At 36.8% G+C, this 13,409-nt stretch overlaps 1 protein-coding gene across 1 annotated transcript in view; it reads right to left on the minus strand.

Annotated features, from left to right (window-relative positions):
* Window positions 1–13,409, minus strand: part of TRDN (triadin) — a 223,354-nt gene that overhangs the window by 62,037 nt on the left and 147,908 nt on the right. The window contains 4 exon segments of the mRNA XM_064707176.1: window positions 1,419–1,442; window positions 4,068–4,115; window positions 9,508–9,534; window positions 10,859–10,891. Of these exon segments, the coding sequence (XP_064563246.1) occupies window positions 1,419–1,442; window positions 4,068–4,115; window positions 9,508–9,534; window positions 10,859–10,891 (132 nt within the window).

Raw genomic sequence — 13,409 nt, forward strand, 5'->3', positions numbered from 1 at the left:
AAGGTCAAATTTGATGCTTTGTCAAATTTGTCTCATTGGAGCTGACTGGGATTGCCCATTCTTGCTGAGCAAGGCCAAGGGTCTTCTTCTTACAAAAAGATCAGAGACTTGGATTTTGACTTCCTGCATTTAAAGTAATGTAACTGCTGGTTATACTGTTTTATACATGTCATCTAAGAAATTCTGATAGGTGGTTTCTGGGAAAACTAAAAATACTAGGTTCTCCATCACATATGAAACAAAAGTTCCTTCTATTGAAACACTCAGCAGCAATTCAGTGCCAGGATATAGGAAACAAAACTGTTAGAAGACCCTCTTGTTTTCTACACATAAGATATTAAGTCAAGACTCTTGATGAGGAGGAGTTTGTGTTTAGGAGATAGAGGTTGTGTTTAGTAGATAGATATGAAAATTGTATAAGCTACAGTAGGTAGTTTTAGTGGAAATTGTTTACTGCCTTAATGACACACAGTTCACAAATTGTCTCTTTTATTATAAAAGCATAGACTGTGTAGCAGTCTAAATAGCAATTTATCATGATATCAATAAAGCTTCTTGTTCATGGCTTAGTATTTGTCTCTGACCAAGACAAACTGAGGTGCTGGGGAATCTGAATTGAAGGAATCCATAAATAATAAGTTTTTATTTATGGTAGTAATAACCATCAAGTGGAAAAACCTAATTTGCTGTTGACATTGAAAGATCTCTTCTGTTGGGACTGATGTCAAGAGATAAATTTTTCATTATTATTCTCCTTCTACATTGTGTTTCTAAAAAGGAAATACTAGATACTTCCATACAATGTAATTTTTAAAAGAGAAGACTTGGGAAAGAAATCTGTTGAACAAGGTCAAAAATGCAATTTTAGTGAAATAAAGTTGTCTCTTCTATTCCTCATTACACTTTAGACTGACTGCTTCAGAAACTACTCCTGGTCTCCTGCTTTGACCTTCATGTTTTGTGCTCACCAATTTATTATTCAGTCCCTTATTTTCAGAATGAAAAAATACACAATTCACTGCAGATATCTGTAGCCATATTTGGCGGACATATTCAGAAATATTCATAGTCCTAATAAAAAAAAATTCCAATTTTTAAATATTAAGTTAATCACAGAAGACTCTGCAAAGAGAAACAAAATTCAGTGGAAAGACTGAAAAACATTTTCTTCTGTGCTTGTGCATAATGAAAAATTCCCACAAGGTTTCATGTTCAGTGCAATAGTGTCTACAAAAAAAAGAAGACAGCTGAAGACAGAGCTCCAGCCAAAATAAGTAATTTAAAGCATAACATAAAGGCTCTACTTTCAGAAGCCCATCAGTGAGAAATTAAAGCTCTTGTACAGCTCCATTATTAAGAGCACAGTTACCCAAACTCTTGTGGAAGATGTTACTTTCATAAGTGAAACTATAGCTTACTTCCTTGTTTCATCTTTGGTTTATCTGGAGAAAGAGAGGGGAAGGGAAACAAAAGTGAAAAGAGAAAAGAAAAAGGAAATGTTAGAATACATGTTCATATGGGAAATTTTTAAAATATAATCAACTAATGAAAATGTTTTTAAATGCGTGTTGACCCTAAGTGCTTTAATTTATCTTGAACCTCCACTGTGTCTTGACAGAATATGTGAATAAAGGTCATGATTCCCACCTATTGCCTTTCATACATGCACAAAGAACATGACACCCCCTAGTCTGATATGATCTTTTTTAACTGATGGCAAGTCTACTTTCTTAGTACTATTGGATACCACCAGAAAAAAAAAAAAAACCAAAAAACCAACCCTTTTTATCTTTTCTTTTAAATATTTATTCTCAGTAGCAGGCATTAACTTGCTGGAAACCATCTGATATTTGCTCATGACATTTTTCAAACAAATAGGTCAAATGATTAAAGTTAAGTGGCTTCTTGCTAATCTTCTAACAGTTAAAAATATCACCTGTAGTTTGGCTTTACAACTAATAGAAGACCATTGAACTGAGATGTTGCTACATTCTTTCAGCCCGTTTCCCTCCGTCCCGTGGGGCTTGAGTTCAAAGCTGAAATAATCACTAAAACCTTTGTTTGAAACAATGAAGTTGTGTCCTGATTGCTAAGCACATCCAGCCTACAACACTCCAGATTTTTCTGCAAGTCTTCTTATACTGTTTTTTATAGACTGCAAGTCCCAGTTTTGACCAGGACTGAATCCCTCTACTTTCTGATGTGTGTTCTGATGCAAATTCTTTGAATAATATAAGTACATAGTAATATTAAAAAAGCATCCAGAAAAGTTTGGTTTTTTTTTTGGCTTGTTTGTCTTTGGGTGATCAATGTGTTGGCAGGAGCTCCATACATATAAGGTGCAGAAATGAGAAGCAGAGGGAATTGCTATGTAAAAGTGTTTGTGCTCGCTTCTGTGCATCAGGGACTGAGCTGCTGCCAACACTGGGAAGTTGTTGCAGTGGGCTGGAAGTAGCTGCAGAAATAGTTGTGACAGACATTACATTTTGCTCTTATTCCTTTGACTTGGAGATACCAGATAGTTCTGGCATGGGGAGACAGTGTTGCTGCTGCTGCTGCTGACTGCTGTCATGGGAAACAGTTTGCCCCCCTTTTGAGTTCCTTGGGTATCACAACCCATGTTTTAGAAAACCCTGCTCCATGCCAGCCATGTGTATCTATAGCTTGTACTGTTCAGTCTGTGCTCTTTATGGCACAGTTAAAATGTTTGGCAGAAAAAATCCCAGCTAGTGGTGGTACATTGTAGAAAGGATAAATCTTACAGCAACCACACACCTCATTGCTGCCTGAAACAGACAAAAAGAGGGGAAGAAGCGTAGATGTCTGAAGAAGGTCTTGTGTGGCAATAGAAAATAATGTGAAGATACCCAGCCTAACAATGCCTGAAATCTAGGCCAAGGCCCACCTAATTATAACATTTTCCATGACAACTACCAAGCAGCTGACAGCTGCTGCAGGGTGTCTGTGCTGGCTTGAGTAATTCTGTGGGAAGCTAAAGCAGAGAAACTGAAGAAAAGGAAGGGATAATAGCTGGGCTGACCAAAGCTACACCAGTAAACATGTCTTACACCTTGTACTAAGGGTTACTGGCAAGTTCATCATCAGGGCTCTAGCTGCCAATTTGAGCATGACTAAGTATAAAAATCACCTCAATCACATAAAAGAAGCCTGAGCTGATAAGCTTTGGGGATTTAGATACCCTTTTTATTGCTTTGCTTCTTACCATACTAACCTAAAAAAGAATGGATTACGTTTAACAAGTGTACAAGAAGCAAGTATGTTGGATATAATGCTGAAGGTAATAATAATAATAACAGTAATAAATAATAGAAATGTATATAATAAGAAAAGACACATCTTTAGATGGTTTAAGGTATCAATCCTTCTCTTTTTGGGTTCACTTGAGTTGGTGGCTTGAGTTTTATTTTGGCCTTTGTGTAGACCATTCCTTGGGACACTGGATACAAACTTTGTGTCCCTCTGAACTATGTGCCATCCACGCCTGGTTCTTGCAGCCTTTCTTCTGGTGTTCCCACTCAGACATTCCCACTCATGCCTTATCCATACCAATCCAAAGATTTGTGTGAAAAATTTCTACAAGGTCTGGTCTCAAAAGTTTTTGAGATTCTCTGCAGGAGACCTTTGTGACTCTTCATGGGGCTGATGTTTCATCTGGAACAAGAAGGGTGGCTCAGCTGACTTCGGAGAGCCCCTTTACCTCATTGGAAGTTACTCTCTCAGACTGAGTAGCAAAGGCTGATCCCTGTCCAAGCTACAGGGGCAGGAAGTCTCTTGCAAGATCAGTGGGACACTAAGTCCCAGCACAGAACCTTTCATCTGAAGCGGGCAGCCATCTACCTGAAGCTTTTGGCTGGGGTGGTAGTTTTGTGGGACAAAGCCAGTTTTATAATAAAAATTCTGACAAATGCAGCAGAACTCTGAAAAAATGCTGGTGAACCAACGGATTTAAAGGTTGCTGTCATCCAGCTCTCTGAATCTGATGTTACTGCTTCTGTGCCATTGTGTTTTAAGAGAGATAACGCCAACACATTTTGCTCTCTTTTTACCTTGCACTGCTGCCTTAGTTGTTTTTCCTTCTTTTTTCTCAAGTCCTGCTGCAAATAAAAGATACATTTTAAGTAAGATTTCTAATCAGAGCTGTTGCTACATCAGACAAAGCTCTTCTTAAATGCTTACGCATTATTTTGAGTCAAAATATTTCAAAGATTTCCAATCATGAAATTCCCCCCAAGATAAGAGCACATGATAGATATTTCTTATTTGTCTGAAACAAGAGTGATTTGTTTTTTTTATTTTCTTTCCAAAAATAGTAGGTCTGATCAAGCAGAAGTTGCGGCTCTCCAGTGCTGGGGGCTTGGAACTAGATGGTCTTTAAGGTTCCTTCCAACCCAAACCATGACACGATTCTGTGATGTCAGGTGAAATAGGGACTAAACTGCAGCACATATTTTGTAACAGAGAAGAGACCAAAGCACCTCCACCCCCAAGCAAGCATGGCTTTCTGTTTGCACCAGCAGAAACCTCCACTCTGCACCTCTGACACAGCAAAACTTTGCGCCATATTCTCAGCTTTAAGGACGTGGTTAAGCTCAGTGAAGGTGGCAGGCCACACGTGGGCTGTATGTTATGGCATCTGACTTGATCCTTCGGAATACTGAGATTTCTGTGGGCAAGCAAGAAGTGTGAACCAGACCACTTGGGCAGCAAGGGCTGCTTAACCTTTACTGACAACAGGGGAAGCAGCTGTAACAGCCCAGGTCATGATGCATGGATATATCCAATTGCTTATTCACAAGCTTGGCAAGCACAGTTTGTAAATTCATTTACACATATTGGGAGACAATGGATATTAAGGATGAAACTATCTAAGAAGAGATGGTACAAGAAGGGGTATCATTAGACTTTGTTCACATAAATATGGGTATCTTTTATAGTTTCTAACAGTTTACATGCAGGTTTGGTGATGTACATTATATCTTTAGGACAACATATATATTTATTATTTAATTGAATTATTTGGGGTTAAGATTGTAAATTTATAAATATACATGTTCAGCTGTAAAGGACACTTGAAACACTTCACTTCTCTGAAACAAAGTTTCTGCAGCCATAATTTATAACTATTATGCAAAATAAAATCCTTGTTTAATTTAAAAGTCTTACAGTGTTTGAGAGTATTAAGAAAATATGCTTCACTGTCATTGTTGGAAATTAGTGTAAAGAACAAACCATCAGAAACAGTGGCAGGATGTAAAGGGGAGAGTGAAAATTAATTTACATCTGATTAAGCAGATGGCTTTTAAAGACAAGGTAAATTCTGAGGGTCATGTTCTGTTATCACTATTTATGCTGAGAAAGGCAGGGAATTCAAAGGACCTATGAAGTTCCTCCATGTGTGCTCACTGCTTCCCTGCTGCCTGGACTGCAAGTCTGGCCCGAGGGGAACCACCAGGACATCCTTTCAAGAGCATTCTGGAGCTGCTGGGCATGTTGGCTCGAGCAGATCAGCTCAGTTAAGAAGCTATGACCTGTCTGCAGTGTCTGCTGGTGGGCTGGGGGCCAAAGGAATGATATTCTGATCCCAGATTCCCTGAACCTGAGATTCAGTGAAAAGTCAGGTATCGATAGATGAACTGTTTCATCTTGGGTTGGATGAACCCACTCACAGGCATCAATTACTCCCTTGTGATGTGAGCAGGTGTTTGTGAGCAAGCTCCATGTAAACAGTGCAATATTGCACTTCTGCACCTCGGTTACCTCAGGGAACTCATTTTATTGAAGATAATCTTCAATTCTCCTGAAAATAAAATCTAGGTTTAAAAGATGTCTGACTTGATCCTCAAAACAAAAAAGGGAGTATTCTATTTCTATCCAATTACCTAAATTTTATTGGTGTTCATGGACACAGAGAAAGCCGAAAAGAACCAAAGACCCTTAATATATACTATAGACCTCTGCTATTATCATCCATATTACCTGGGCCTAGATCAGCAGTATTACTTATACTAACCATGAACTAGACTCTGACAAGCCAAGATGAATCTGAGCACTGAGCCCTGCCACTAAGCAAATCAATATCATGGTGCTTCTAAAATGCTTACTGAAGTGGCCAGTATCTTGAAGAATAAGTCTATTTGAATATGGAAAGAAACATATGAAAAGGGGCACCAGAAACCTGTCCCATACTCATTTCAAAATATATTTTTAGCATTAAAACTGAAAAAGCAGCTATAACAAGAGTTAAATGGGCTATTGAGAACTATTGTTTTCCTCGAAGCAGTTTTATCCTTTTTAGCTGAAATGAAAGCAGGTTTGGGGTGTAAAATTTCTGTAAAATTTTTTACCTGCTCACATCACATAAATACTTTAATTCCATTTTAATGGAATAAAAGTGTTTTCTTCTCTGGATGCCAAACTGCATGCAACTTTCTGAGAAAATAAGGTGTTCAGTCATTAAATGAAAGTGGTGATGGTAGACCACGAGTGTGGTTATTGTGAAGGAACCATCCATCCTTGAGAAACATCGAGGCTGATCTAACAGCCAGTTATATTAACAGTATTCTGGTTAGCAGTGCATTCAGTAATGCAACACCACTTCCATGGGGGAGTGAGTGCTTGTAAAGGAGAATTTGCTCCGACAAAACAGAGCTCCAGTAACTTTTGGGAACTGCCAAGTAACATCATCTAGACATGGCAGAGCAGTATCTGGGACAACAAACAGGACATTCTGTTATTCCCTTTGCTTTTTCAGAAGAGAAACACGAGCTACTTTGGTGATGCTGAGAGGTCTTTTGTCATCAAGGTAAGAGTTGTCACTTTGAAAGTCTCCATAAACAGGAAGCCCATTCATGTAGAGTCAGTGCTTGGAATAAGATTCAGGTCTGGTTTTCTCTGTTTCTATCAGAACAGAGACAAGTTTTCTGAGTAGGTCAAGATGCCATCCCTTCCACTGGGCATTTTTAAAGTTCTTGTCACATCTGAATGGCAGCCTGAAAGATGATCTCTTTGTGAAAAATTATTCTGTTCTAACTATTCCCTATTTGAAAAGCTGATCTTTTAGCCATATGACTTAGGTAATACGATTGTTGTAATGCATTATGATTTTCTCCTCTGTAGAATGGCAGACATTAAAAAAAATCATGAAATACAACCCCCCCATCCCAAACCAAACTCACAAAAACTCCTGCATGAAACAACACAAAATAAAATGAAGGTAAAATCAGGAATTCATCAGGGATCTATATTTTCAGTAAAACATAGTTTCAAAAAATAGATTAAATAAATAGAGTAATACTCCCACATATATTTTGTCATTTCTCAGCAAAATTCTTGACAATGTGGCATAATATAGATCAAATGGGAAATTTACTTTATAATTGTTTCTCTGATTCCATCATAAGCTCTTAGGAAACAAATGAGTGACAATTCAGCAAATATTGTTTTATGCTGAGAGTGGCCAGGAGAGCAATTCATCAGTCAAATATTTGTGCAGTCTCAATAGTTGTAGGCTATAATCAAATTTGTCAGAATATTTTTATCCCAAAAGAGACAGGTTGCATAACTAGCATCCACATCAAAAATATGCATTCTAAAATGTCACTGATTTTAAAGCTATTTTCAGATATTTGCTCAGTGTGATGGAAGACTGAAAGAAATCATTCCCACTGGAAACAAAAAACATTTCACTCACTGAACCCCGAGGCCAGAGGCTCCTCATTGTGGCATCACAAAAATCAATAAATCATTAACCTAAGAAGTGTATGTTATGGTTTAGGAACTGTTCTGTTATATGGAGAAATAAAAAAAATTCATGCTATAGTAGCTTGTGAGAAAATGCAAGAAACATCCATGTGAGTTTGATAGTTCATAGAAGGTAAAAGTCAATGGCCCAGAACTCCTTTTATGCCAGCAGATTAATTTTGTTTAATTAAAAAAGAAGAGAATTTCATCAAAAGCCTGGCTTTTTTTCAGAACAGTATTGTTTGCTTTCCAAGAATATGCTTAAAAAAATTTACATTTGCCAACACCTACTGAATATTGAAAATTACATTGTGTCCAGAGAGCTGCTAAGTCTCTAAGGACTAACAGCAGAAAAATGAGAAACAAACAAAGAAATAGCAACCATGTAGAACAAAGAATTTGATATCTATGACTTCCTTCAGACTTAAAGAAAGGTTCAACACGACTAAATGGTTACAATTAAACACTACCAGAATTTGTCTGCATCACAAAAGAATATAGAAGAAAATAACAGCATTCCTTTGTGATTCTTACTAAGTAGCAAAAGGAACAGCTGTAACATTTTCATATAAATATGATTTTCCCCCTGGAGTACAGGCTGTGTTTGAGTTTCAAAATTAGTAACATAAAGTTAAATTTAGATGACATCCTAACAAGAAATTTTTAAGAAATCAACAATTTCCCCAGAGCTAAAATCAGCTCATTTTTATTTAATGCAGAATAAAACAAAGTTGTCTTAGACAACTTAGACACTGGGGAACAATTTCAGGTTCAGTATTAGGTTGATCCTATGGTAAAACTGAGATGGCTGGGGCCAACACTTTCAGTTGTGAGACTGTTCTTTTGACAACAGAAATAACAAAATTATTCCTATATTATATAATGGAAACCCACTGTTCCTACTTATCCTTAATTAAATGAACTTCCTAAAACTTTTTCTTTCCCCTCATTTGTCTGAAAGGGAATGCTTATAAAAGTATGGTGGTCATTGACATTAATAAACATGGACTAAGAGTGAAGGGCAGTTTTCAACATGACATTCCACTTTCTGTTTTTGTTTAAGTTACAACTGAGATCATTAATGTTCTTGAGGGCAATTTGGAGCTAGTAACTTACACTGTGCAAATGTAAAAACTAGACACTGATATAAAACAATTAAATATTTGCTATATTTGCTCAGCTTGAGCTTACATCCTTGATGTTTCTCACCAGTCCCAGTTCCCTGTGCCTTGTGGAAAGGAGGAACCTTTGCAGCAAGCATTGATGCTCTCACACCTCCTACCTCCTACCGACAGTTCATGTATGAAAAGCAGGCAAAACCTGTTACACCAAACCTCCCTGTCAAATCCCCTAGACTCCTTAAAGACAGCAACTGTTCAATCACTGGGTTTGTCCTGCAGTTAGAATTGCAAAAAGAGAAATATTACTTTGTGTCATGTCTCTGTTGAAGATTGGTTACTTCTGCTTTCTGCCTGTCACAAAAGCCTTATGGCTTGAGTTAGGGTTAGAAACTGAATTTCAGATTGTTGGAGAATTGTTGGATTGTTAGTCCATGAAAAATTTGAGGAAACAATGCCTGCTTTGAGACGCTACAATGAAGACACCATTATAATTTAAAAGGCTGTTTGCTTCAATTAAACCATACTGTTACAAGTTTTTTCACAAGCAGATTTTTTCTTTCATTACAGTTAAGTTAACAGCAGCATTCTTCCATTTAAATTTTCAAAACCAATTCAAATTACTTACCTTTTGACTTTGGAGTTTCTACTGCTGCTGTAAAATAAAACATTCACAGAAACAAATTGCATAAAATGAATAAAGGAATTAAAATTTTTCCTAACACCTCCTCTCCTTATCAATATGCTACTTATCTATGCAGAGCAGGAGTTCATTTTTCATGTAGACAAAAAATGACACACAAATGTGTTGCTTGTTTAGATAGTCTCATGGCAGATGACTAATGAACCTGCAGATTAAAAGCAGTGGAAAACAAGGCCAATAGATAAGTTATATATGGAGCTCCAACCACTCTGCTATTTTCAAGTGTAAGGAAGAGACAAGGAGTGAAATAGGCTCCAGAATGGGCAGATACCAAATATAGGTGGAAGGTATGCAACAGAAATTATTTTTTTTAACAATTTCAGAGATTTGCAGAAGCTAGGAATTTTTCAATTTTTTTGTTTTGAGTTTATTGAAACTTCTAGAATTGATACAGAGGAGGATCCAGTTCCAAAACTCTTCCTTTATATAAGTTTTCTCAGATAATTTCTTCACTATTCTTCACAATTGCATTAATTAAATGCAAATTAATTGAACTATCACATTTCTCTTTTTTTTCATTATTCGCACCTTCATTCTGAAGCACTGTGACAAGTTTTTATGTTATAGAAAAGGACAGATTAATTTTTCTACAAATTGACTTTCTACTGTAGGAATTTCATGCTCAGAATTTCTATCTGAGAAAATAGTCATCTGATGAATGAGTCATCAAGCTTGGCTGTAAAAGGAGAAAATCTGGATGGTCTCCCAAATTTGAATAAACTGGAGAAGTGGGCTCCACTTGGAAACAGGAGCACCTTGCTACAATAAAATGCATAGGTACTTGGCATAAAGAAAAATTAAACAGCCTACTTTTTCTACCTACCATCCACATTCTGAATCTTGTATTTTGTGTTTGTTTCTCTGTCCATTTACTGTAACTTCCTTTGGAAAGTGAAACCTTTTAAAAGATTAAATAAAGAATTCTTTCTCTCTTGTTCTTCTCAACATTTAATTAGATCTCAGTTCCAGAAGACTGAATGGTTGCTCCACATCCATTCAATTGCTTAAGAAACTTTAATTAAACCGCCAAAATTATATTAATGGCTTTATTTTTTTAATCCCTTTATGTAATCCCGTCTCAACTGAAAATCAAATCAGATAAATGAGACTCTAAATCTTACAGTCTTTTACAGGACTTACCATGTACCTTTGCTTCTTTCTTTGTTGTTTTGCCTGTAAAAGCAAATTTTAAAAAGTATCAAATATTAACTTCTGACAAGAATTAATTTAAAATATTAGGATTGTTTAAAAGTAAGATAAAAGAGAGAATATTCACCAGATTCCATTATTTTTTCTTTTTTCTGTGGATCTGGAAAAGAAAAAAAAATTAAGTGTACATTTCTCTTCTTGTAATGCTTTTTTTGATTGCCTTGGACAATGATTTTCCATGTTACTATTGGTCATTGGATGTGACACATTGCTATGGACCCTCAGTTCAGTGATTCCTTCCCTGCTTTCCAGTTGGTCCTTTATGTTTGTGATCTATCTCTTCAGTGGTTTTTCACACTGGATAAACAGGGTCAGATTAGCTATTAATAAGAGAGAGCAAAGGATTAATCTTTTATAAGGTGCTGAAAAGAAACCATAAAAATAGTGTAGGTAAAAACATCTGCAGTTTTACTTCAGGGTGGTTTAAATGGAGGTCTGCAACCCAACTATACGTGCTTGAGGACAACTACTTGTAATGGTAGTTTCTGTAATATCTCTTTCCATGAAGCAAGAATGTGCTTTAACGCCCCCTCAGAGAAGGAACAGGGCAGCCTGCCACAGAGAGAGACTGAACAACATCTACCAGCCAGTGCTGACATTCACAGTAGCAAAAAAAAAAAATAGTTAAGCTTTTTCTGTCTGCAGATGCTTTTAAACAGCACATGGAAAGGCTGTGTTGTGCAAGTTTGGATCTACACAGGAACATTTCCTAAATTCAAGAATATCTGAGCTGACTGATCACAAGATAGATGCCAGAATCATCAAATTCAAATCAATAGACTATCCTGAGGTGGAAGGGATATTATTGAGTTCTTACTCAGAATATTCTATGATGCTGTGATTCACAAGGATCATTGGGTCCTGCTCCTGGCTCTCCACAGAATAACCCCAACAGTCACACCCTGTGCCTGAGAGCATTGTCCACATGCTTCTTGAACTCTCAGTCTTGGTGCTGTGGCCACTTCCCTGGGGAGCCTGTTCCAGTGCCCAGTCACCCTCTGGGTGAGGAACCTTTTCCTGATATCCAACCTAAACTTCTCCTGATTCAGCTCCAGACCATGCCCTCAGGTCCTGTCACTGGTCAGCACAAAGAAGAGATCAATGTCTGCTGCTCTGTTTCCCCTCCAGAGGAAGTTGCAGACAGCAATGAGGTCTAACCCCAGTCCCAGTCTGCACAAACCAAGTCATTTCATCCACTCCTCATATGACTTTTCCACTAGACACTTAAGTTTCTTCACAGTCTTCCTCTGGATGCTCCCTAATAACTTTATATCCTTATATTGTGGTGGTCAAAACTGCACACAGGACTCAAAGTGAACACTTTTAAATACAAGCTCATCACTTACTGGTATCCGATGACTGTATTTTCTCCAGGCTTATTATAAGTTATATTTGTATTAAAGCTGTGATATAGATTTTTAAACTAATCTTTAAACAGTTTCCAATCTAGAATCAAGATATAAAGTTCCGTGTTCAAAGCAGTTCTGAATGTTACACCCTCATTAAAAGCAGCCTTATTCCCAGATGTGACCTATCACTCAATTGAATAGGAAAAAGTAAACAAGACCTGCCAACATAAAATGACTTATCAAAAACATTAATATAATACTTTCAAATTAATATTTGAAAGGACAGATCGATCTTAAATATGAAAGACCCCCCAATTGTTAAGTTTTAAACAAAATATGTCATTACTCCATATTCCCACCCCAATAAAAGCTTACACTGAACAACATTTCAAAGCAACAAGATTGACTGAAATCATGAACGAGTCTTAATATAGTTATGTAAAGAACAGTTTAGTGTATTGATTACATAACAAATGTTAAAAATATTGTAGGCTCTTTAAGACACATTTTATATAAGAATTCTTTAGTAGAAATGATGATGGAGCAGGTTTGTGTCATCAAAAAAAAAAAGTCATGGCTGTGATTTTCCCTGCAAGATGAAAAAGTGATGGAAATAGAGAGCAAGATGGTATTTTATTGCCTGAATAAATGTACTTTCTTGATGGCATCCTACCCTGGGTTGCAATTTTACTAGATCAAGGAGGAAAACTATAGATAAAACTGAGAGGACAAAAGTTTGGGACTCCGTGGTTTGGCCACTTCAATGCTCCTAATCATGACATCATCTGCAGCTTTGGTTTTGTGTAGCCTGATTGCTCTTCAGACCCTCCACTTTCTTGCAGATATTTTAGGACTTGTTCTGGAAATTATAATTTTCACTGGTATTGTGGGGGTTTCTATTTGACTATTGCCCAGGACAGCTTCATGGAAACTAAAGAAAATAGAATTCTACCTTTAGTGGTTCTAAGGCAATTATTTTCCTCTCTCATTCTAAGATCTCTCAGCTCTCAGGAGATCAGGGAACAGAATGATCCTAACGACACTAAAGCAAGTGTTTTGGCAAAGTATAAAAGAATCCATTTATTTAGCTTTATTTGACAATTTTCGTTTCCCTAAACTGCAAACATTAAGGAAGGCCTATAGAGCTTCTTTCATAATAGTTTTATTTTCAGAGGCATATGAAATAAAATCCTTTTCCATAAGAAAATTTATAAAAATGAATAACAGAGAATTTGACATGAAACATTTCTGGGAAATCTGATATGATAT

Source organism: Zonotrichia leucophrys, chromosome 3 (genome assembly GCF_028769735.1).
Source record: "Zonotrichia leucophrys gambelii isolate GWCS_2022_RI chromosome 3, RI_Zleu_2.0, whole genome shotgun sequence".
NCBI lineage: Eukaryota > Metazoa > Chordata > Aves > Passeriformes > Passerellidae > Zonotrichia > Zonotrichia leucophrys.